The 27563-nt window shown below is 34.9% G+C and overlaps 2 protein-coding genes across 8 annotated transcripts in view; one reads left to right on the forward strand and one right to left on the reverse strand.

The window, feature by feature from the left end:
• Trpm (transient receptor potential cation channel, subfamily M) overlaps positions 1–27563 on the forward strand; it is a 274621-nt gene that overhangs the window by 44010 nt on the left and 203048 nt on the right. The gene's annotated exons all lie outside the window — the stretch shown is intronic.
• Positions 18615–26822, reverse strand: LOC142979954 (venom carboxylesterase-6-like). The gene is made up of 3 exons (XM_076125196.1): positions 26546–26822; positions 20343–21586; positions 18615–19670 (listed from the first exon to the last, which is right to left on the reverse strand). Exons 1-3 carry the CDS (start codon positions 26717–26719, stop codon positions 19388–19390), a joined length of 1701 nt encoding a protein of 566 aa, XP_075981311.1. The 5' UTR covers positions 26720–26822; the 3' UTR covers positions 18615–19387.

The following is a 27563-nucleotide window of genomic DNA, read 5'->3' on the forward strand; positions in this document are numbered from 1 at the left end:
AAGCGATTTTGTTAAGACTTTTGGTTGAAAAAAATGTGAAAGTTTCAAAGAAAAGTGTTTGTGTGATTTCAATATGATCCAGTACGTATTGGATCCCGCTTTTTTGCAGTCTGTCAAGTTGGGACCTATTAAGGTATGGACGTATTCTGAATACTGGAATAGTTTTCATGAGTTTTATAGCTCAAAGTAATAGCACGAATTTTAAATAGGTATCTTTCTATTGTATTTGTAGTTTACTACGTCATTTTAGCGCGTATTTTGGGGAGAATGCTGTATTGCATGGAACAGTTAATGATCTATGATGGTCATTACATGGCGAAATAATTGAGTCATCGTCACTTGATTGAAGTTATTAGCTTTAAATAATGTTAGTGGATTATCGGCACTCAATTTAAGCTTTTTAATCTGTTTTCTTTAAACTACAAAATCTTAATTATGCGTTTGTTTTATAATATGGAGTTTTATACCTATTCCTGTGTGAGATGAGTAATTTTTCTGATCGTGAATGGCTTAGGTATTAAGAATAGATATTATATTGAAGGCGGGGCACTTTTGACTCATGCCAATACACAGCAGTTTGGAGAACTCAGTGCTTTGTATTTCATATCCATGTTTCATTTCTAAAGCACTTTTCTTACTATAAATTGAGGTTGTCTATATTAAGCTTTGCTTTATAATTATTGTGATCCTATTTTTAATTAGTTGTGCCGAGATATCAAGCTAATTATGCGTGATTAATGCTCAACATGAGCAATTTTATTTGTTTTGACATCAAATATCTATAGGTACTATAATATCTAACTCGCACATAACCAGCGTGATGGACTCGAGATTTAACCCTTCACTCATTCTAGGAAGAGACACTTTCCCAGCAGCAGTTGTTGTTTGTTTGTTTGTTTGTCGTATGGTTAGTGGTCAACCTAGCGTCAAAGTTGTTTAAGCCCAGCAGTCAGAGTGTTATTTTATACTAACAAAAAAGTGGTTTCGCGCTCAATGAAATTTTATATTTAATTCGTGATTCCATATATTTGTTTTTAAATACCAGTTAGAGAGTTCTAGAGACTGACTGATTGACTGACAGACAGGAGTGTAGCAACAGTTCGTGTATTAAAAACATCGAAACATTGGAAAGTGTTAAATCAAAATGTTTTAAAACTGAAATAGTGATGAACAAATTGTGTAACCATTTCGTAATTGAGTTAATTTAGCTTAAGAACTAGTATTTTGGCGTATCGGAGTCCTACATCATTATTGCATGTATTTCTTAAAATCTTGCGATAACAATGTTTATTGTTTGTTAGCTAGTACGTGTATTCTGAATTTATCTTTTGGATAAGTTATCCAACACTTGTTCACAACATAAGTGACTCTTAATATATTTAGGAAAGGAAAGGGCAAAGAAACACACACAAACACGGGCACACACGAAAAAAATGTTTCATACAGTATTGTTAATGAACCCAGATCTAAAACAAAATGGCTCTGCGAAGAGTGGTATTGACAGGCATTATCAAACAATATTGTAAAGTAAAATTGACCCATCATTAAGTTTATTAACTTCAGTTCAATTAACCGATTTAATTAGTAAATTATACATTTCGTCCAGTTAATTTAAATTTAAATATATATTTTGTTTGGTTTCCGAGAAAATCTGATTTTATAATGAACTAACGTGAATTAATTTTGTTTGAGTAAATTATTAATTAGGTCAGAGATTATTTATTTTGATTACTGGGTGGTTTGGCAAGTTATTTTACACATATATTAAGCCTGTTATACCTGAAAGTGTAGGCACAGTTGCATAAAAGTCATCCGCGTATAACCTATTTTTTATTTTTTTCTTAAAGACAACTCCCGCACTATGAATTGCTGTTGCGTCGCGGGGACTTTTACAAACATACAAAGAACTGACACAAAGTACAATCAGTCCCGAAACAATTATTTGTGTGTGGCACAAATAATTGTTTCGAGTGGGAATCGAACCCACGAAATCCCGAATCAATGGTAGCGGCGTGGTGACCAAAACCACTGCGCTACGGAGGCAGTCCTTATGGCAGCAATTTTAACCTTTGACAATGAATTAACATCGTTGAACCCATGTAATATGCGATCATATTGACTGAACACATTACCAAAATTCGAACTACTATTAACAAATATTTTGAATAACGAAATAAAATAAATAACGTAAAAGCAGGTTTCCCGACCCCAGAATCAAACTTGAGATCTCGATTAGCAGTCGTATACACTGCCGCCCCGACCACAGAGGAAAACATTACTCTATCAGACGTTATAGAAAAATAAGTCAGGTTTTTGTGTCAAAAACTCAATCAGATTAAAAAAGTCATAAGTGTTTTTAAACTTTCGCGACTAGTACACATAATATTATAATGCAACGGGTCTTATACGCGATTGAAACGTCGTTGTAATGCGATCGAAACGTCGAGCAGCAAATAAGGTATCCTAACCTTTAAATTTTCAATCGCGTATAAGACCCGTTGCATTATAATATTAAAGTCATAAGTGTTATCGCCTTTACTTGTTTTTACACCCTTTTTCCACTAAAGGCGACAGTTTAAACAATAAACATTCATATGAAACGTGTGCCGAATGTTGGAACGTAGAAGTGTATGCAGTAAATCAATTCAATGTAAACATACACATGATCTATGTGAGGAATAAAACGGCCAGTGTAAATACTTTATTGTATCACGATGTTGTCTGATGTTGGATGACGTCGTTATCGGTGAAACTTTAAATAGAAAGGACACTTCTCGACATTTTCTACTAGCTGACCCGCGCAACTTTGCTTGCGTCACATAAGAGAATCATAATTTTCCCCGTTTTTGTAACATTTTTCACTGGTACTCTGCTTCTAGCGCAGTGCTCCTTGATCGTAGCGTGATGATATATAGCCTATAGCCTTCCTCGATAAATGGGCTATCTAACACTGAAAGAATTTTTCAAATCGGACCAGTAGTTCCCGAGATTAGCGCGTTCAAACAAACAAACAAACAAACTCTTCAGCTTTATAATATTAGTATAGATATACTGCACTACATTTGCTCCACGAAGGCCCTCCCGAGGATGAAAAAAGTGAGAGAGACATAAGAAACTCGAGTCCACAACGCAAAACGGTTAGAAAAATGTAAGGAATTTCGTAAAATATTGAAGTTGTTTATTTAAGACCTTTCTCCGTTCTGTTTTGACACAGTGTGCCTTATAATCTTGTACCATAGTTCGATCGACATTCAATTTCAACAAATATTTGTTTTCAGTGATTATATTTAAGCCTCTGCATTATTTTTAAAGAGACTTAAGAATCAGTTTAACTTTTTATTACTTAACTAGCTGACCCGCGCAACTTCGCTTGCGTCACATAAGAGAATGGGTCAAATTTTTCCCTGTTTTTGTAACATTTTTTATTGCTACTCTGCTCCAATTGGTCTTACCGTAATGATATATAGCCTATAGCCTTCCTCGATAAATGGTCTATCTAACACTGAAAGAATTTTTCAAATCGGACCAGTAGTTCCCGAGATTAGCGCGTTCAAACAAACAAACAAACAAACAAACTCTTCAGCTTTATAATATTAGTATAGATATGAACTTAAAGTTTAACCCCTATAAAGGTGATTTGCTCAGTAAACGTCCAGTTAGTAGCGACAAAGCTAAGTACACGGTGAACAGTATAACAAACATTTGCTCAGACTGCACTGGCTACCGTGGCTAGACCGGAGATAGCTTGTAAACTTTATTGTATACGTGTGAAATGTTTGCGCGAGAGCACATTTATTTTGTTAGGACTTAAAGGAGTAGAATCGAAGACATTTGATGTAATATTGGGTACTTGCAGTTTGCAAAGGCACTATAAATATAATAATAAAGGCAATATAAGTCGGTAGACGAAGACCAATTAAATGAATTAATGAAATAAGAAGGAAAGGGCAGAATTAAAAAAAAACATATAATTGCTTCTGCGTTCTTTACCAAAACAAACGTTAATTTTATATCCCTTCATCGATATCAATCACCCAACACAAATCACCCAGAATACCAAAACATTGAATCTTTCGCAATGGTCGCAGGCTGACAAAATGTCATCGCTGACTCAGTCAGCCTGCAACCACGGCCAGAGTAAGCTACGCCGAAACGTCAGGCATTTCACGGCACAATGGTTCGCGGAAATTCCCGTATTCTATTAGGTATTATACACATCCAGTATGGCTTTTCATCTAAAAAAGGAACTATCGTAATATTATTGCAGTTCTTCCTCCCGTCTGTTAATACATACAAATGTAAAAGTTCAGCAGTATTTTTCTCTCTGTGTTCTTAGTAGCAGAAGATGAGGGGCGTTAATATCACACGTGGGGCACGACGCCGCATCCGACTCATTTGAACAGTACCGACAGCATAATAAGTACCACATACATATAATGTACTGTTCAGAATGTAGAACAGTGTATGTTCTGGCTGCGTGTACAAGAAAAATGCGTGCCATAAAAATTGTTGAGAGAAGTTTTCTTTAAATGTAGCTTCTAGCAATACTCTAACAAAAAAGTATACTATCTTTAATTCTAATGTTAAAAATTCTCTGTTATATTATTCCACACGGATAAAATCACAGGAAAATGTACGCTTACACAAAGACCCTAATAAAAAAAAACACTATCCTACTCTTAAGCCACTAAGTGCAATAATTACAAATATCCCAACAAATTCACCAAAACCCTTTCTATAGAAGACTGCGTCAAAGCTAATATCCACCCCTAAATAATTAATTTATCAAAACAACCCTATCAAACCACAAACTATCACATTACAAATATTACAACCGGATTAATCAAACACATCTTAACTTTCCCACCGATTGAACATTTAACCCCATTAAGACGTATCTATAAATCGTTACCAAAATAGATTTCGAAGGATATCCCGGATTATACGGTTAAGTAATCACGTCCCGGGATATCCGTATTGTATGAACCGGATATGCTCGGTAGAGCACAGTATTTGGGACTTTACGAGATCTTCAAAACTGTATTTCGACGATGAAGTGCCTAACCTAACTGACATTTTGTCGTTTTTTTTTATTTTTAATGCGTTGGACATAAAATTGCATTTTGCGTGTACTCGTCAAGACACCTAACTAAATATGTTGATAGTTTTGAGAGAAAATGCTAATAGAAATAGCTGCTAAGTCAATGTATGCATTCATTTAGCAAGACCTGCTGACATTACATCCTAAATTCAGTTGTAAAAAGCTTCTAAATTACCTAACGAAATTTTTGATGCCAAAATCTCCTAACTACGCGACGCGTTTTTTTCTCCTCCTGTAAAATGGTGATTTTGTAGTTAAGAGGTATTGGTACTTCATCGTCGATTTATAGTATCAACTGTATCTTGTCATATTGTGTGTGTGTTGACTTTAGGAGATCTTCAAAACTGTATTTATAGTTATCGACAGTTTTGTCAGTTTCTGTGTGAATTTGATATAGAAACTACAACTGAGATTAATTAATAATTACTTGGCAATTAATGTTTGTATTGTTAATCTGAGTGGCTTGACGTTTTGGCAGGTTAAACTGCCCGTAGCAAGTGAACTAGTAGTTGCCAGTGGTAAAAATTTCATACTTAAATATTCAACCTGAAAGTTGTTTTCAACAACTAAACTTAAACTTTTAAGTGGAGCGCGTTTTGATTTTTTTTGTCACAGGTAATCTATTTCGTATCATATTTTTACGTTTAAGTTTCTAATAACATTTATTATTGATAGAAAAAAAAGATAATGCACAAGACAGATCCAATTATTCATGAGCTCTAAAATAAAATATCGAGTGATGTCTATCGTCAACTCAGTGGAAAACCTTTGTTTTTAAAGGCTTATGAATAATACATTTGTTTTGTTGTCTGTACATCGAGATTGCTAGCGCCTTGGAGATTACTAACATTATGCCTTCCAGTCAGGTCATCAACTGTTTAAGCCATACTTATTTTTTGCAATTCTTTTTCGCTTACACTATTATTGTACAGCTCTTAATGAGACGCTGAATAAAATCTAATTTACCTTTTAAATACAGGCAATTTTTTTATCCTAAAGTTATTTGTCCGGTAGTTATTCCTAATGAACCAGGAATATTAAGTTTTTTATGTTACAAGGCTTTACAATTTGTGTGATCCATTACATACATCTTTTTTCATGAGATGATAATAGCGACATTGCTCTTTATGCCACGATTGAAATAAAAAATGTATAGTTTACGACACAAATTCTTTGTAAAATGTTACTTATCTAGCCAAGGTATAACTAGAACAGGCTAAGAACAATAATTTGTTAATAACCCATTTCTTCTTCACTGTTGGGCAAGGGTCTCCACACGAAATGAGAGAGGGTCTTTAGCCCACCACATTGGCCAAATACGGTTGACAATGATTTAATGGCAATTGATTGGACAAATAAGACTGGGAATGTATTTATAAACTTACTCAAGTTTTCAGCAGTTATAAGCCATATTCTATGAATATCTTTCAATCTAACCCGACATCAAAGCAAATTCAATTGTCCCGATCCCATGAGATTCTATACCGGGAACCATTCAAGCACCCGTGTGTCAGATCTTAATAGCACCAGGGTTCCGTGAAATAGTGATTGTGTAAGTCCCCAACCCACACTTGGCCAGCGTGGTGGACTTAAGGCCTAACCCCTCCCCCCTCGTTTGGGAGGAGACCCTTGCCCAGCAGTGGGACAGTAATGGGTAAAAAAAAGTCTTTGTGTATTTATTCGATGATTTACTTAGTGCCTTATCTTTGTTATCTATAGACCGTGACTCCACCTGTGTGGAATTTTTCTGGTGTAAAAGTAGGGCAAATTGTCTGATTCGGTTCAGTCAGTTTTTCATCAAGGAAACATAATATGTATTGCAATTATGATTATAAACTAGCATATAAAACTTACGTTTTCGTCGTTAGTTGACATTTTTATCTCCTTATGGTAAATGCACGTGTCATGATTAAAATTATTATTAAATTCATCTGACTATAGAAAAGGTTCATAACCACAACGGTGCATTGAATATCTTGATAATCAAACTACATCATAATATATTTTTATGAAATTTCATCAAAATCGGATTAGCGGTTTGCAACAAAAGCAAAACAGACAGACAGTGTATCTGTTTCTTTAATGCATGTCATTTAATACTGAATACTTCAAGTGTGTGTATGTAATGATAACGCAAGTTTCGGAGTAATCTTGCGTTAATCTACGATAAACGTTTAGTGAGTGCATCTATTGATTAGATATTATGCATTCTCTGAGAATTACACACTAACACAGTTATTTGCAGAATACTCACTATAAACTTTTTATTACCGACTAGCTGCTAAATATTAACCCAATTTGTTGAGTAGCTCGTTTCTCTACTATCGACTACCGACAACCGGCCAGCTATCGAGAAATTTTGCATGAAAAGCACCTCTAACGGACGTTGTAGGAACTATTTTGGCAGTTCATTTTAAATGTCAAAGAACCCATTATATTTCCTCGCGTACAGACAATTTTTGATGTTTTTGAATAACTTGAAGGGCATGAAACTAAATCAAATGCCTTAATGCATTTGATTTAGTTTCGTCAGTTATCGTCAGTTTTCCTGTCATTCTCAAATGTTATCAGTCGTTTAATCTAAAACACTGGTATTCAGCTGCCTTCGGTGAGACTGGAAGCCGACTCCAACATAGGTAAGTATAACAAAGGCTATGCCAATCTAATATATAAAACTCTCGCGTCACAGTTTTCGTTGCCATACTCCTCCGAAACGGCTTGACCGATTTTCATGAAATTTTGTGAGCATATTGACTAGGTCTGAGAATCGGCCAACATCTATTTTTCATATCCATAAGTGACATTTTTTTTTTAAATTTATATTTCAAATCAACGTTTGTCGGGTCAGATAGTGTATGTCTAAAATTATCTCAGTCAGACATACATCAGAATGTACTGTACTTCAAACTGTACGCGTAGGTACCTAACACAATGTTTCTACTACATGTTTTCTGTTGTTTCTCGCTACGACACGCTTTTATACAGCGTGTGCTTTTGTTTTACAAGAAAGACAAGAATCTCGCTCGCATGCCTCTAAATACTCCAGAGAAAAAATGTCGCTGCTCTTTCTGCAGTTTCTTGGAAAATGTAATACTTTTCTAAGAATTACGTGATAATGGAACTTAATATAGGGCTGTAATAACTTGTTAATTTGCTTATAATATTGGCTCCTGAAAGTTCTACTTTTGTTAGAGTAAAGAGTTAGAAGTAAAGAGTCCAATATACGCTAGAATGTAGCTTTGTAGACCTGTACTAACAAAACATTCAGATATATTAACTACAACTGAACTGATTGGGCCTAAATACAACTTAAAGGGATAATTGTTTTTTTATATGTTTAATTAATTTATTACGATCACTTATTGTTTTGGGTGGTGGATTCAGGGCTGGTACCGAAAGAATGCTTGAAAAACCAGTCGGATAGTAATGGATTTAATTTGTTTCTTTCACTATTCAGTCAGAGGTACATCTTTGGTTCGAACCAAGCACTTCTTTCCGAAACTTTAGTATTGCCATAGCATTTTTCTCTAAATACCTGTAGCTTGGACAACAAAATACAAAAGATTCCCGGGCTAGTCCCCAAGGGTATTAACCCCGTTTATCTTCCTATTATAAAAAAATGCGAGAATTTCAAAGGACGTAAACAAACAGTCCATGCAGCGTTAAAGATTAAACTCGGTTCTTTGGCAACAGCACCCACGGGATCGAACCCGGATACTTCAGGTTTTGAATTATACAGGAAATGGGCTTAAAGATGGATAAACGGCTGTTGTGGAAAAAAAGATGGATAAGGACGGGCATGGAATGTGAAATGAGAGGTATGTGATGAAAAGAGTTGTTAGGAGAGAAAGTAAAAGAAATGCTGTAGAAACAGAAGCAGGAGAACTTGGTTTCCAACATGGTTTAAGCAACCATGTTGCGGTTTGAATTATTTATAATTTCTATTACCTAGCCGCGGGGGTTTGGTAGTTGGGTAAAAGCCAGAACGACCATGAATTACCTTAATAAAAAATATAGACTGAAGTGAGAATGTGCTGTAAAATTAAACCAATGTGTTGATGAATACAACTGTAATCTGATTTTCTAAAAACGGTCATGATGCTTGAAGCAAGAGTTATGATCGCTTATGAGATGGTCACTGAGGCCAATGAACTCGCTGTTTCTTGTGAAAATATATCCTTGAAATTATACATTAGTGTGTGATGTTTGTAATAAATAATATAAAATCCTTGTTTACAGTATCATTTATTATGCTATTAATAACGTAGCATTTATTTGCTTTGGCTTTGGACTCTGGCCATCATTCTCTTAGGATCCCGATCGGTGTATAACCGGGTGTAAATATAAATGTTATTGCTGGTATTCTCTTGTTAAGGTATCTTGAGAATTTGGCATTTGGAACAACGATGGTTTAATGCACGTAGGTAATTATTTTAAGATTTAAAATGCTTCAGTTGCAGATTGAATGTAGGTACACACAGTTGTAATAAATATATACAGTTGTATATATTTAGTACAACTTGTAAGAAACTGTAAAACACACGTACGAGCCACATAAAAATAAAACCCATTAATGTCATACCGCTGGGCAAGGGTCTCCTACCGGAATGAGGAAGGAGCTAGGCCTTGAGTCCACCATCCAGGTCAAGTGCGGGTTGGGGACTTATTATATGGACATAAAATTACATAAGAATATAAGAGATGCAAAAAATGTTTTTAAAAATAGATAAAGAAGAGAAAGAAATGATTAGTAAGTAGCAAGAAATCGTAATTAATAGAGTTGCTTCTCTCCAAAGATAGATATTTCCGATCTGTATTCGTAATATCAATCTGTATAAGGCCTTTGATTCGCTTCGGACGTAATCTGAGCAAGTTGATGAGCCGGATAATCTAATAGCGAAGGAGATAGGTATAATAACATTTGACAGAGTCAATGCCGAGGTTTACTCTTGATTACTTGTTACAGTTGTTACACACAATATAATTATAGAAGGTACGAGTACATTGATGTATTCTATTCAAACATTTTCTTGTTTCAAAACAAATTGGATGTTATATTTGTAACAGAATATTTATTTAGATTTCCTTTATTGAAGAGTTTCTTTCTTAGCCTAAGAAGTTCCCTCAATATGTGAAGACAAAAATGAAATGAGACTATTTTGTAATGAACTACATTCGACAAATACTATTTTTAATCAGCCTTTACAAGAATATTATTCTGAGGCAGTATGCGGCTCGCACACAAAAAATAATAAACTTCGGAATTAGACACCAATTCTTTGAAGACAGTTAAACATACAACAAAAAGGTTTTTAAACCGATTGGTGCAACAGTTAATAAGTATGTAATACTATAAACCTAGGTTTAGTTATTGAAACCATGAACAATATGAACAATGAATGATATTATATCGGCAGGAAGTAATGACGCATTGTGAGCAGGTGTGGAGCGCGACACGAGGCACGGTTGTATCATAATATTGACATTATATGAACTTATACTAGTACACACACCTCTTGTTAAGAAACTCGGAGAAAAGAACGTAAACCTCTTTCAGCAAAAAAAATATGGTTTGTTTCTAGTAGCCCATTCCAACAGTGTCCCCGGCATGACAAACAGGAATTGCTTTTGCCAGTCCTTGGGTGAAAATCTTCCCCATAGCTCCCTTATAATTCGTGCTATATGTAGTCATTTTTTTTCCCAACTAGTAAACCGGGACTAATTGCCAATACAAAGAGCGCAACATACCTTGGAGCTACTATCTAAAACGTTCCTATGTGTAAAGATCTCTTTTAAAATTTTCCCGATCCAGATATTGAACTCAGAAACTTGTGAACAATCGCAGATTCTACCTCTCGTCTCATCGCAGAAACATCATTAAATATTACTTACTCTTAAACATCATTACTGTAGCCTCCAAAAAACAATTTTCTCCCCAACCCTTATAAACCGTTAGTATCAAAATGTCTCCAGCTTTACGCGTGAAACAGTTTTTCTACTAAATATTTACTGCAGAGGGCGACACTTAGGTCCCAAACGAAATAGCCTGAAGCCTGTGATAACTATCAAGGCTCTCTTATCCATTTTGTTCTAGTGAAGAAACTCCGCCGGCGTTTTCATTTACTAACTTTTGCTTGCAATTCGGTTTACGTGGTACGAATTTCTTAAGGTAAAAAGTATATTAAGGATAGGTTAAAGACAAAGATAGGGCAAAGTAAATAGAGAGTATAAGAACGACACCAACTGTGACGAATACCTAAGAAAAGACAGAGGAAGAGTGACATAGGTTAAAATCAAATAAATTGTATGCGATTTTTTATTATTCCTTGTGTATTCTTATGCTTGTTAGACTCTTCATGATAGAAGATTAATAAATCAAAATCAAAATCAAATCATTTATTCATTTAGGTCAAATATTGACACTTATGATAGTCGTTACAATTACTGAATCTACCACTAGCTCGGAAAGGGGGTAGAGCCTTATGAGAAGAGCTAGCGAGAAACTCACGGCCACTCTTTTCAATCGCCAAAAGTTTTACAATGTGGTTGATACAATAATTGACCATGCGAGGAGCTGCCAACAATCAGCGATATAGACTAAACGTCAATTAAGTTAAATTAATATAGCTAGGTTATTTATTAGTCTCTGATCGTACCGTATGTTGGGAGCACCTACTAGCATGTGATAATAAGAATATGGGCAGCAAGTGAGCACACTGGTTGTGAACATTATAAAAGAAAAAAAGTGACAGTTTTATGAATAACATCAAATTGTACGTAACATCACCTAATTGCATCATTAATTGCCCATATTTTACAATATTAGACCTACTGCTACTGAGTTTATACAATTTATAGCAAAGTTCCCTAATGTCAAAGAATCCTAATCAAGCGAGCGACTAATCCCAAGAGCTATTGTCGTTTAGATACTCATCAACTCTGTAATAAGCCTTCCTAACGAGATGTTCCTTAACAGCAACTTTGAATTTTGGCAGGGGTAAATCCATGATGTGCTTGGGAAGCTTGTTGAAGAAACGAATGCCGAGACCTACAAACGAATTGTGCACCTTGTGTAAACGATGATGGGGACCTACTAATTTGTGTCTGTTTCTAGTGTTATAATTGTGTCTATCGCTATTTGTTGCGAAAGTCCCTAAATGTTGTTTTATATACAACAAGTTTGCAAGCACATACTGTGATGACACCGTCAGTATCCCTATCTGCCCAAAAAGCTCTCTCAAGGAGTCTCGCGCTCCTAAACTATAAATTGCACGGATAGCTCTTTTTTGAAGGACAAAAATAACATCTATATCAGCAGCCTTACCCCACAGTAATATACCGTAAGACATGACGCTGTGAAAATAACTAAAGTAAACCAGTCTTGCCGCATCCACACCAGCAAACTGTCTTACTTTTCTGATTGCGTACGCGGCGGAGCTGAGTCTCCCCGAGAGATGCGCTATCTGAGTGCCCCATTGGAGCTTGCTATCCAGACTGATACCTAAAAAAGTTGCCGAATCTACCAAATCGATAGTTTGCCCATTTACGACTATGTTAGTACCTGAATTCCTCGCGTTGGGCATAGTGAACCTAATGCACTTAGTTTTGTTAGAATTTAATAACAGATTATTACAAGTGAACCAGTTGTGGACCTGTTCAAGAATACTATTGATATCAATAAAACAAGACTTCGAACGATCTACTTTAAAAATGAGTGAAGTGTCATCTGCAAATAATATAATATCACATAAGTCCTGCACCTGAAAGGGGAGATCGTTTATATATACGAGAAAAAGAAACGGACCGAGTATCGAACCCTGAGGCACGCCGAGAGAAACAGCTGAACCTGAAGACCTTACACCATTGATATCTACTCGTTGAACCCTATTACTCAAATATGACGCAAGTAAATCGAGCGCTGTATCCCTAATTCCATAGTGGTTTAGTTTCCTAAGGAGCGTATTATGTTGGACACAGTCAAATGCTTTGGAGAGATCGCAGAACACCCCAATGGCGTCCTGGGATGTCTCCCAAGCATCATAGATATGCTTGACGAGCGAAATACCTGCATCGATCGTTGACCTACCCTTTGTGAAACCATACTGTTTACCATGAAATAGCTGATTCGAGTTAAAGTGACTTTCGAGCTGCTCTAAGATGACCTTTTCGAAGATTTTGCTAACCGCAGGCAAGATGGAAATGGGCCTGAAATTGCTGGGCTCACTCTTAGATCCCTTCTTAAAGAGTGGTACTACTTTACTGTGTTTCATTAAGTCAGGAAACACACCAGTATCTACGCACCTGTTAAATATTAAAGCCAAATGGGGGGCTATTTCCAGGATGATACTTTCTACTAATTTAACAGAGATGCCCCAGAGGTCAGGTGTTTTTTTGGAGTTGAGCGACCTAAAAGCCTTAACTACATCATTGGAGTTGATATGTTTGAAGAAAAAAAAAAAATACGAAACACAAGAGGTGTCTGATAAATACCATTTTTGGAAATTCATCAAACACGATCCTTTGTTTCACCTTTGTAAAGCTATACTTATGTGGATTACAGCGTAGTATTATTCCTAAAGCAACCTCTCATTTCAAAGTAATTATTTTTATGCTGACAAGCGCCTAGTAAAAAAAAACCTACTACATATTACATTCTATCGTGAAAGTCACAATCATAAATATCGTTGACTTGCAGGAAATTGAACCGGCTAGCGGTCAGCGCTAGAGCAACTTGATTTATAACCGCCGCTGTATCAACTCGGTTAGTTTATTAATCAACCCAAGTTACACCCTAATGGTGGACTGTGTTATGTAGAATATGATCATGATAAATACCTTTGTATAATCACTACATAGTATAAAACAAAGTCGCCCATTTTGTCTGTAGTCCCTTCGTATGCATAAAACTTTAAAACTACGCAACGGATTTTGATGCGGTTTTCACTAATAGAAAGAGTATTTTCTCCGACAGGTTTTTATATATAATTGAAATACATTGAAACTATATTAGCTGAGTTATAGCGATTTATGTCCAAGAAGTCAGAAAAAAAATCTAATTGAAGATTGCATTTGTGCGTGCGCCGCTTATACCGTTGGATACAAGTAAGAACAATGTATAGCAAAAACATTGGTCTTTATTAGTTCTACAAAAAAGTCCGCGATGACATATATCTAGCTTTTTTATTTAAGTCACAAAAACTACTTTTCTGTATTAAAAAAACATTTAATTCGTTGGGTGATGTTTAACTGGTGATATAACCAATAATACATATATCCTTATCAAAATAAGTAAGTTCATCATCACGAGCATTTAATTTAGATTATTTTTGCAGTTTACAGTGTGTTATTTAGACATATAGTTTAGGAGATATCACGATATTAGTATTGCGGCACGGTACGGGCCGGCCGCGGCGGCGGGGGCAGCGGTACTGTATTTGTCGAAGTAGCGGGATACACGCAAACGAAGTTGCGCGGGTCAGCTAGTAAATAATAAAAGATAGTTTTAGAAATTTTGTTTCGTACCTAAAGCATATTTTTTTCTTACTCCTTCCTTTCTCACTCTCATATTTCTAAAACAAAATTTTGTAGTAACTGTAATTATATATCATCGGCCAATACACATTGTCATTTGATTTCAAACTAAGCAGAGCTTGTACTATGGTAAATAGATAACTAATAAACATGCTTATGTAGCTTCTAAATACATACTTATATAGATAAATTAACAACTAAGCTCAGGACAGATACTCGTACTCATCACACTAATGTTTGTCTTGTTTACGATTATGCAACATTCTGGCTGAATGACATTTTTATCTAAAATAGTATTACTCTTGCAAGAAAATACGCATATTTGGGTAATATTGTTGAATGGTTGAAAATGTTAAACATGGTAGATATCTGCATAACACGTACCAAATTATACTATCCTTCTTGGGAGCTATTAAGAGATTTAACGAGCAAACTTCTGCCTGATATGATTAATGAGTACATTGCGTGCCACGTCCCACAATGAAATACTACGGTTTATGGATGAGAGGCAATGAATAGCTTTTTAACTGTTTTGTCTTATCTACAGATGAAGACGAGAGATATGCCTGTTTTGAGAATTTATGTAATTTTAAATGTAATTCTACGATTAGGAAATAAAATATGATGTATGAATGTGAACGAATCTTAAAAAGTGTTTTTTCTAATTCCAAAAGGGAGAAGACTTTATTCTGTATAAACCTATCTAATACACATCGACGTATTTATATCCCTTTTCCTAGATGTTGATAAACCACATTTCGGTTCTGGAGACTGCATTCTTTTATACTTCGTTGCATATTCTATAATCTGTCATTTTATTCTGAAGCTTTAAATTGCACTCCCTCAATTACCTTAATAACCCTTAAACGAAATATGTACATTGAATAAAAATATTATGTAGCTTTCATTGTACCGCAACATTGCCAGCATAAATGTATGTATACATTTTTACAGAACAGACTATTTCTTGTCTTTTTTTTCTACACCATGAGACATAATATCATCTTAAATGCTTCTATTACTACTTACTATTTTGAGGCGCCCATAGCTAGTTGCGGTGACCGCTTGGTAAACGATCTGTGAGTTAAGCAATCCTTGGCGCGGTCATTCCATAGATGGGTGGCCGCATAGTGGTATTTCAAATGGGCGTCTCCGTGCTTCAGAAGGCACGTAAAAAGTTGGTCCTGGTTGTTGTCAATTAAGATAACAATCGTTTAACCACGTCAAAGGCCTTCGGGCGGCTTGAACAACTTTGACATTAGGTTGACCACTAACCATACGATTAGTAGTTAGTAGTAGTATGTGCTTCGAGGAGTCAATCCTTACTAATTTATTATAACGTTTATCATCTGTTTGTCCTTGTATGTCCTTATTTTATCTCATGTGTAGTGCTTTCTTCAGTCTAGACGAAGAGCTTCCAGCCGTTTGTTTTCACTTCAACGCACTGAGACAAAACTCTTTATTAGGTTTGTAGTCCTGTGTGAGCGAGAATGTAGCGATTAAATTAACGTTTTAGCAGTATCGGGCTAATGTAAATGTTTTAAATAGTTGATTATTCTTGTAAACCTCTTTAGTTTGTGAGATTTGTTTTGATTTAAATAACAGTCGATACTTATACAAGTATTACTGTTTTGTAGATCCAAACATTGTTATGAAGAAGAAAAAAATTACCTCTACTATAAGATCACTTTCTTGTCTTGTCTCTGTATCGAAGGATACCTACCTTAGTATCCTTCGATTCTTAAGAAAGGTAGGCAAATTTTGATAACATATTTTTACTATAATATACCTCTATACCTCCAGTCTAATACCAAAGTTTTGCGTCCGTTCTTTTTAAAGTGTATATTATAATAATATAGTGAATATTCTAACATACCTATTATTATTTCTTAATATAGCGTAACAACACTCCACCAGAAGGAATTGACATAATATATTTAATTGTAACGTTACCACTGACTTCTAAAACAAATGATAAATGTTTTAAATATAGCAAGCATTCGCTTTGCATTATGTGGTTTTCATCTTTATACTTAAATGTGTGCCAAATATGTTGAGACTATACATTCAGCAAATTCATGGATAAAAGCAGCCATTTCAAATACTTTACATAGCTTTTAAAATTAATGGATTTGCGAATAAAAGCCTTAGATAAAGGCTTAAAAGACAGATTAGAGCCTTTTACTAGTAATATGTTTAAGTGCCTTTGTATTAGTGTATGCATGTGGACTTTGAAGTTATTTTTTTATAGATTTTGTAACTTTTAAGATATTGTTATAGGTGTCGCCAAAAAACTTGAACACAAGTAGTTATTTTAGAAAGCAAACTTAACGTAGACCCAGTGCAGAGGACTCTAGGTTGACTGTTCTACCAAACAAGTAATCGAAGCGCTATAGCCCTAGCCGTCGCGCTCTGCTATTCTTTCAAAGCGGACCTAGAAATCGTTCCTTATGATATAGCGAATTTGTTCAAGTTATTTGGCGGCAACTGTAAGAGATTTCGAAAACATTGTTTAACAATTTAATTTTTTGTTTTACAGGTAAGTTACACGTAATACGTGGTCATGGAATCAGTAAGTGTTAAGTATCATTAAAGCTTTGGAGCTCTTACCCCCGGTTTCTGGGGCACATTTCAGTTAACGGTAGTTTACCTATTCATAGCGTTTTTATTAAATGAGTTTTTACGCTATTGAATAGATAAACTACCGCTAAATGTACCTCAGAAACCGGACATTAGATAGTTTACAGAGTTACAATTTTATTGAGATATATCTTCGAGATTAAACTTTATCGCGCACTGAGGTCGGATTACCATAAACCTGCAAACTGAAATCTACATGAAAATACCTTAGAAAAAGATGGATAAAAACTAAATAGTGCATATTTCTAGACTGCAAGTAGTTCAAAGTGGGAATTAAATCTACGATATCAAGCCGTCATCCAATATTTTACTAGTTGGCTGCAACTACTCGTATTTTAAAGCCTCCAGTCCTCTCTAGGTAAAATATTTCCAACTTGAAAATCCTACCCAACAAAGTATTTAATAACCGGGCACTATTCCAATTTCTGTAGAGAATTCACAGAAATCTATTTCGTATTACGAAATTATTTACACCACTGCATCCTCTATCTTTGTTTAAATCTCAACCAACGGTTACTTGAGCCTTTGATTTACTACCAAACAGTACACACCAAATTGAACTTTAAACGTCTATAGATAAGATTCAAATTTGAGTGATTGTTAAAGTGATATTTTCGCCATCTCGTGAATTCCCTCTTCGTCCCTAAATTTCGTCCCTAAGGCAAGTGACGTCATTTGTTCTATTTATTTAGAGGTCTTCCGTCTTATCTTGTATTGACAGTAAAACAATTTGTTGTAATGATTTGGGATTATGACAGTATTTTAAATTTGTTAATTAATTTCATCATAAAAATGCATTAGATTTATCCGAAAATCATGTTAATCCTACGGGATTAAAGAAATAGGACTAAAGTACCTTCTTATCGTATGGTTCGGTCAACCTAGTATCAAAGTTGTTCAACCCGCCCGAAAGGCCTTAACGACTGACGTGGCTTAATGACTGTTATCTTATTTGACAGCACCGAGACGCCCAGTTCAAATATCACTGTGCGGTCACCCACCTATGAAATGACCGCGCCAAGGCTTGCTTAACCCAGAGATCTTTTACCGTCCGGTGAGCGCAACTGGCTGTGGTTATTTAAACCAACTGATCCGACTGGAACCGTTTGGAATACGAGGTACTGCAGAGTGAAATCCTATATGAAATCCAATATGATTAAGTTGTTTGATAGTTACAAATTTTCCAGCTTAATTCAATAATCCCCTAGAATTCTAGGAAACTGGAAAGCGCTTAATCGGTTTTTCATAATAATGACTGCATCGATGAATATAGACAAACAAGTTGTTTACCCAAGTCTCGATTTCATCAGTAATTCTATCAAAATTCCAATAAATTCAGACACTCATTAATAGCATTTTAATTAGAAAATAATTGAAACTTAACGCGACCACAATCACAAACATATAATACTGAATTTATCTAAAATTTCAATTAAAATTACATTATAATTGCTTTAATATCATTAAAAAACAATATACTAGGAGATAAACTTATCTTAGTACATTAAAATAGAAAAACGGGAAACAGCATGAATCTTAAAAATAACTTTGTATCATTGAATCTTCGTATTAACTATTGAAACTACTTATACAAACAAGAACCAACCCATATCAGGGGGGCTAACATGTATCTCAGTTGAGAACTATTTAAGGCCACTATACTGTACACTGTTTTCTTCCATAAATTATAGTGATTAACAAGTTACGTCCAAACAGCAATGTATTGCAAAGTGGTTATCAATTTGACGTACACTAGTTGTCAACTGAGATACGTGATAAGCCCGCAAGTTAGACAGGCTTTTTGTCAAAAATACGCTGATTCTACAAATGACAGTATTAAATCCGTGTCTATCGGTAGATATCATAAACCTTTGTCTTTTCTGAGCAGATAAAATGCATAATTTGAACGCCATATAAAACACAATAACTCAAATGTGTTAATTCCTGTTTGCATAAAGATCCAATTACAATTTTATTGACAATCTCATTGACGAACTAAAAAAAAGATTGACAATATGCTTAAACTAGAATTAAAAAACGGTGGTTCTGTACTACAATATTACTCTTTACAACTGAAGGTTTGCATGGAAGCGCAAAGGGAAAATCTAAACAAAATTATACCAATCGCATCCATAGTTGACATATGAGGACGAGAATAATACTGCAGAAAGCCTTGTTAGAAGAGTTCATAGGTTTCGGAGGTTCATAGTACTTGTGAATGATTTCGTCCCAGAAGTTCATAGTTTGGTTATGAGGACTGAATCTGATTTCTTCGGTGAAGATTGATGTTTGGTTGATGATGGCCGCGTCGCTGCCTCCGTAGTAAAGGTAGTTGAGCTGGTCTTTCGAGATTGCGTTCCATGGAGTCGGGGAGCTTGTTCCAGTGACGTTTGGTGTTCTGGAAAATGTAAAGTACAAATTAATAAAAAAGAAATTTTGATGGGATTTTATTCTTCTGTTCAATATCAATAGCCAATATTGTTTTTTTTATTCTTGCTGTTAAACTTTCTGACTGCTGGATAAATTCATGGATTCATTCATGGATTGATACAAGTGAATGAAAATACAAGAAAATATTATTTCAAAGGTGTGAATGACGTCAAGGCGGTTAGTTTCTAATGTTAAATGGCCATTAGTGGGTATATGTTTTGGCTTAATACATCAATATTGGTGTCTCCTGCTGTCATTATGTGGTAGAAAATTTACTAGGCTGGTTGAAACGCCTTTAGGTGTGATTACCTTTGACACTAAGTTGACCGCTAACCACACAAAGTACTTTAGTACCTTATCAAAATGCACCTTCACGTGTCATTTTAAATTAGAAACGAGTTCAGCTAATTATTATTTAATAGTTTTTTAATAGCGATAAGGGTTGATGACTTTTGAAGTACCAATATGATGATAAAATGTTTAAGATTTTGAGTAGTGTAATTTATTTTCTACGTCAATTAGTTTGTTAGATTCAAGTACTTCATTGAAGTTTCAATCAAGGAATGTATGACATTTTATTACAGCAAACCGATCTGAAAATGAATTACAAGAAGTATTGTTAATAAATAAAATGGCTTACCCAGTAGAAGCAAACGTAGCCAAACGTTTCACGAGAGATCTCATCACAGCTTCATCGGCGGGTTTCAGATCGTAATCAAACAGGTAGTTCTGGAAAGCACCATGTCTCACGCCATTCAAAGGAATCTGGTGGTAAAGCCAGTCGGTGTTCAAGGTACCAAGGTATGCGAACTCCAGCAGCCTGACTTGGTCCGCTGATACAAGGCTTCTCTCCCTAGCTCCTCTGATCACAGGAACCACTACCAAAGTATCTCCATGATAATCCAAATAATCTTGAATAGTAGCCATATTAATTGTACTATTGCTGAAGTAGAAATCGCGTATGTTAGCTGCTACAGATGTTCTGTTTTGACCAAGTCTAAGGTCCACTTGCAAGAAGTTAGAGAAATTCGTTTGCATTTCAGACAACCAGTTTCCTAACGCTGCCTCTTTGGCTCTCAGTGTGCCTTCCAAGGTTGTGTACCCAGCGATGTATGGGATTTGAAGGATCTTCCCAGCGCTGAGCAGGTTAATAGGAGCATCAGACAAAACTGTGTCGTTAGGATTAAGCTTAGTGTTTTCAATACAAGGAGCAAATAAGGGCGTGTTGTTCTTAAAGTTGAATTCTTCCAGCGCTGTTTGAAGTACGGCGATATCTGTGCCTGAGAGTAGGTTTGCTAGTTCCGATCTAGATTTTCCAGTGTATGCAAGTTTTGCACCTAGTAGTTCAGCATATCCGACAGGATCGTAAGCCACAGCCCACGGAGCCAGTCCTGAGCCACTCAGGGCAATTGCCTTATGTATCAGACCGTTAGTTTGAGGTGCCATAGTCAGTAAGTCTACCATTGCCGCTCCAGATCCATGGCCCATCAGCACTACATTATTAGGATTTCCTCCAAAATGTGCAATGTTTGTATTAATCCATTTAAGACCAAGTATGACGTCTCTCAAGCCAGCGTTTCCCGGAGCTTCTTCCACTCCCAAGCAAAGAAAACCGAATATCGATAGACGGAAGTTCATTGACACAAAGACGACATCTTCTTCAACGAATCTTTTGAAGGAAACCATTTGGGTATTTGAAGTGGTGTACTCTTCAGAGTTGAGCCATACAATGACTGGTCTGGAGCTGGTGACATTCTTGGTGAAGATGCTTACAGTAAGGCAGTTCTCCTTGCCAATGAGTCCTCGGGCAGTTGGCTGAGCGCATATCACGTTACTATCGATGGCATGTAACAGCCCTGGGTAAGCCGCCGGAGGGCTGGGAGCCTAGAAAATATTAAAAGTACATTAAACTTTGAAACAAGATAAGGTTAAGGCGTGTCGACTGTTTTATATGTTTTATAGATAGCGGACGCAAATAACTCTCGTAATATCGATAAGATAGGAGTCCCTTCGCGAGAAGTTTATCAATTGTTGATGTGTTGGCTGAATTTTTATGTACATAAAGATTATAGCAGACATTAATCCCACAGTGCTTAGATTGACTAATTTTGATACAGAAACAAAGATGAGGATTAAAACTAAACGCAAAAAGTTTATAAGCCAAGTCGAGAGATATCTATACTAATATTATAAAGCTGAAGAGTTTGTTTGTTTGTTTGTTTGTTTGATTGTTTGAACGCGCTAATCTCAGGAACTACTGGTCCGATTTGAAAAATTCTTTCAGTGTTAGATAGACCATTTATCGAGGAAGGCTATAGGCTAATTATCATTACGGTACGACCAATAGGAGCAGAGTAGCATTAAAAACGGGGGAAATTTTGACCCATTCTCTTATGTGACGCAAGCGAAGTTGCGCGGGTCAGCTAGTTTAATACTATAGTCCAACAACTTAGTTAAGAGCCGAGCATGTTAGGTTCGAGATTTGCGAACTATTACAAAGTTCAAAATCGAAAATTATTGACTTATGCAGCTATTCTTGTATCATACAGCTACTTTATTTCGGAAATAAACAGAATAAAATAAAAGAAAACGTGAAAAAAGAATCCTTTAATGTCCTACTGCTGGGCAAGGGTCTCCTCTCAGAATGAGGGAGGGATTAGGCCTTGAATACACATAATTATTTGAGACAAATCGTCCTAGTATTTGTACTATATTTTCTTCAGCTTGCGTTCTGGTGATAAATAATTCAACTGTGTCATGTCAAGACTACAGTTCGTAAAGTTCTTTTCCCCATCTTTGATCCCAAATAAATTAGTTTTCTATATTCTCTCTATTCTTATAGTAAAGACCTAGATTACCGGAGCCCCATAAATCTGTCTCGCTGTTTACTATTCGTTATCTAGTTTACGCATAGTGTTCGTATTTATTGCTAACGATGTGGAATTGTCTGAAAAGTAATATGTTGTTATTGGTGCTCTCTTTCATTATGTTTGTATTTTCGTGTTTTTTATTATCTAAAGAAAATTCTTCAATTGTAGTATCTATTTAAATAAACTGTGGCACTAGTTCTTTTACGGTACTATCAAGAATAGAGTTTGACATTTAAAATATACTGAAAAGTAGTTTCTACTGCACTCGTTAGAGCCGCTGATCAGTACCTCGATTCTCTACTACTATCGTCTACCGACAACCAACCTGTCATCGATAAATTTTGTATGAAAATCTGATCAGCGCCTCTGACGGGTGTCGTAGGAACTATTTTGGCAGTACATTCTAAATGTCAAAATTTCGATACTTGACAGTACCGACTGTACAGAATCGCGCTACAGATTTTGGCTCAAGATTTCTTGATAGCTATTAGCTACCCAGTTGTTGATTATCGATTATAGTAGAAAATAGCGCTATTGAAATAATTATGATTTTTGATTGACACTCTGGTTTTAGCGTCGTTAACAGCTAGAAACTATTTAGAGGTAATTGAAAGTCTGAGTGCAAGGAATCAACGTTAAATGAATGTTATTTGCAATGCGTCATGAATGAATCAATTATTCAACAAGTTCCAACAGGCAACTGTGATTCATAGTACGTTATCAGAAGGTCGAATGTTAACTGTATTTGGATTAACTTTATTACTGCTTTTTCAATAAAAATGGATAAATTAATAAAAATGAAAATTGATAAAGTTACATCAACTCATTTGTTCAAAAGTAACTAACGTCTTTAAAATAATTTTAAAAAAGTATACTGAATGCAAACACATTCTACGAACATAAATTAATGTATTACCAATTTAATAGATTTAAAACTAAGAGAAGGCAGACTTTATACTCATTTTATGTACCTAATGAAAAACAAAAAATGCGCTACAAAATAAGAGTGACAAAGCAAGTATATAACATAAGAATGTTTATTTCTCATGGTCACTCTAATACTCGGGGAATACCCGAGACGTTAGTCTCAGAGCTAAGATGTTCTACGTCACATAAAGAGAATTATAATTGCACATTAAACCGGTTTCACGGCTTCTCTGTGATTTCATATAAATAAATCCCTTTACAATTAAAAACAGTTTTTTTAGATTATGTTGCCATGTATTTCAGTTATTTAGCTATTAAAGTTATAGTTTTGTTATCCTTACTATGTCATATTGATTTAATTCACTTACATATACATAGGTACAGTTCATTTCTGGCGTATCTAGTGGATGTATCATCTTAAATATTTCTTTTGTTTTTAACCCCCAACGCAAAAAGAGAGGTGTTATAAGTTTGACGTCTCTGTCTGGGTGTCTGTCTGTGACATCATAACTTCCGTACGGATGCAGTTATTCCAATTTAGTTTTTGCATTATATATTATTATTTTTATTGCATTGTCAACAAAATAAAATATTTAATATTATAATGTAACGGTCTTATACGCGATTGATATAATATCCTAACCTTTAAATTTTCAATCGCGTATAAGACCCGTTACATTATAATATTATGTGTACTAGTCGCGAGAGTTTAAAAAAAAAAAATATTTTTCCAATTCCATAATGTACTAGTTAAAGTTACCTCAATATGCCATAGTCTCTTTGACGAAGAAATATAAACATTTTAGGTGTAATTTAGATAAACTTGGTGCCTATTTACGAGTAGATTTAATGGGAAAAAACGTTAGTAATACGTTTATTGTTATGTACTCATGAGTAATTTATTATGAGTCTGTCTGACGTCTGATTTTACGATTAACAATGGATTAACCACAATTTTTAATGAATAATATAATTTACTAGCTGACCCGCGCAACTTCGCTTGCGTCACATTAGAGAATCATAATTTTCCCCGTTTTTGAAACATTTTTCACTGGTACTCTGCTCCTATTGGTCGTAGCGTGATGATATATAGCCTATAACCTTCCTCGATAAATGGGCTCTCTAACACTGAAAGAATTTTTCAAATCGGACCAGTAGCTCCCGAGATTAGCGCGTTCAAACAAAGAAACAAACAAACTCTTCAGCTTTATAATATTAGTATAGATAAAGTTTGTGGTTCTCTGACTGTTTTTTTCCAATTTGACAGTTTGTCAACAAGTTAGTCATTTCCGGATTATTGTTAGAAACCAATATTTGAAGAAAAGGAGATATTATTTATTTCATTATATTAATGCATCTTCCTATTTTGTAGTTATTCATCTTGGTAAAGAAAAAGTTGAATAAGGTAGCTATCTGTTTTTTCAGTAATTTTTATAGTATTTTTTTTTAAATCCGTTCGTAAATTATATGAAACAATTTATTAGTTGTGGCATAATTTAAATTATTTACAAATGGATGAAAAAAAAAGTTAACATTTGTTTGCACATTTTTTCTTGACAAAATCTAAACTATTCTACTTTACATATTAGTTAATTCAATCCTATTATTAATACTTTATTTATTTCAAAAACTTAGCTTTATTTACAACAAAACGCACCTGTACTATATTCCCATGTTAATTGCCAAGCAACTATTAAGACCCACTCAAGTCCTTGACGTGTCGTTACTACTAGACCTTAGACCAATTGTCCACCACTTGACCTCAGATGGGGTCAAAACTAAAAAGAATTCCTCAGGCTTCATACTTGTAAGGACCTGTTTTAATTCTTTTGACAATTGTTTAAGTTATAATGACGAATATTATCAACATAATTGGCCTGTATTCATCTATTGCACATGATTTAGGTAACGTCACAATGTGAAAGCTTAAGAACTATACATTCGACTTTGTTATTGTAAAATAGTTTTTTTTTTGTTTTTTATGGAGACAAGAAGAAAAAGTCAGGGAAGATGCACGGGTCAGCTAGTACTATTATAAATTATGAATTATTTTTTCTTGTGTATAGTTACGTTGAAGTTGCTAGGTATTGCGTTGTGTTGAGTAAAAATATCGAATAATTTTTGATGAAAAATTGCACATTGATAGTTTGAATCCCTAGTTAAAACATGTAGGATAGTTTTTACATAGGGAAAATCTATTCCCAAGGACGAAAACGCGGGCGCTAGTAAACAATATTTGCAATACGCTATTTTATTTTTATCCTGTGATATTATCTTGTGTATGTGTATATTATTAACATAAATCAAATAAAAACAGCATTCACAAGGTCGAACCCGACTTCAAATACAAAGTTGAATCAATTAACCGAAAATAAAACGCATTGACTCAAGAGACTTTTGCAGCATTTGACTTGTTTCAAAACGCATTTTATTTTTAATGCTCAAGTGCAGTGTTGTATAAAGAAGATGTATCCGTAACTCGATTTTCTTAAATCGATACTATCGTAACGCATTCGTATCGAGTTTTTGACATTTAAAACGATATGTCAAATCTCTTACTGCTATTTGATATGAAAGTTGTTATTGTTGAGCTATAGCTAACAGTAAACTATTTAAGGATTTTCACTAAAGCTGGCCTAAAAAAAGTCCTTAAAATGCCTGCTTTCCTTACAGGGAGATTTGCAGACTGTTAAGGGCCAATTTCACTCTTTACAAATATCTGCAACGTAAAGTGACAGCAAGTGTATGAAAACTGTTGTCAGAATATTATCTCAGTTATTCAGAACTGATGAAGCGTACAATATAATTCTATCAGCTATGCCATTAGTGCTGGTAAATATTAATCAATTGGTTATAAGGATAATAAACTATAAAAACACATAATTATTTCCATAGTTATAAATCAAATATATATAATTTATATAACAGTAACATTCCTCTACTTTGTACACTTAATTAGTTAGCTTAAATACCTACTATTATCATGCAAACAAACATAGGAATTTAAGTTATAATATATATAATAAGTAAATTCAATGTAACTTACTTTAAACCGATTTTTTCCTTCAGTAGGACCTCCATAGGGAATCCCATAAAAGGCCAGGTAATCTCCATCAGCTGCCTTATAACCTTCAACTACTCCTTCCGTCGTATTCACCTGAATTCCATGCGCATACGCACACAGCAATACGAAAACACACACACTAGTAAATTTATACATATTGTTTTTTTTTAGGGATGACGCATGCTCTATAATCGTGTGCTTGATACGCGCATGCGTCTGCGCAGCTCGGTAGCCACTGAACGAATGATTACTAGTGAAGAGCGAGCTGATATTTATTTGACGTGACTTTTATCTGTTATCAATGAGGTCATCGTATGATTAGTTGAGCGATTTTTCGCTTTACGTATAGGTAAGATGGTGGCTAATGCATTTAGTTTAAGTAATTTACTTTTCGTTTCTTGTTTTTATAATGTACGCTTATGATACGAAACCTGTTATGTAGTCTGGTTATATGATGTCGAGTGAAGCAAGTATATAATAACAAACATAATAAATGTACTTACCTAACTTGACATTATATGATTTTCTCACAACTGATATTAGCTGGAATTTCCTAATAGAAAAATCAATCTGCTGCTCTGAGTGTAGGTACCAGATGTAACGTCTCTTTTTCTCTTCACGTAAATGTTGTGATATGCTAGAGAAGGACAGGTAGAGAACTAACATTATTAATATATATATGTAATGAACATACAATATATGTAAAATCACGCCTTTTTCCCTTTGGGGTAGGCAGACACCAAAAAAAAACGCTATTAAAGGCAATAAAAATATATCGTAACGTTACCATGTCCGTGTTGACCATTACTTGTGTATTTAAAAAATCGATTAGACCTAACCTTGGTTTAAAAATGTCTAACAATAAACCGTATGTTGTAAAGTAGCAGTGAAATTATAAATAGGATAAATAGGACATTTACACACTTGCAAATGTACTAGGTGTAGAAAAGATGTTGAAGGAAATAAAAATATCTTATCTAAACATGTGATTAATTGAATG

The sequence above is a fragment of the Anticarsia gemmatalis genome, chromosome 17 (genome assembly GCF_050436995.1).
Source record: "Anticarsia gemmatalis isolate Benzon Research Colony breed Stoneville strain chromosome 17, ilAntGemm2 primary, whole genome shotgun sequence".
NCBI lineage: Eukaryota > Metazoa > Arthropoda > Insecta > Lepidoptera > Erebidae > Anticarsia > Anticarsia gemmatalis.

Coding starts and splice junctions, on each gene's coding strand:
- LOC142979954 (XM_076125196.1), bottom strand. CDS start 26,719: ATGTATAAATTTACTAGTGTGTGTGTTTTCGTATTGCTGTGTGCGTAT. Junction 21,587..26,545: donor AAGGAAAAAATCGGTTTAAA/GTAAGTTACATT, acceptor AATATTTTCTAG/GCTCCCAGCCCTCCGGCGGC. Junction 19,671..20,342: donor GCTACGTTTGCTTCTACTGG/GTAAGCCATTTT, acceptor TACATTTTCCAG/AACACCAAACGTCACTGGAA.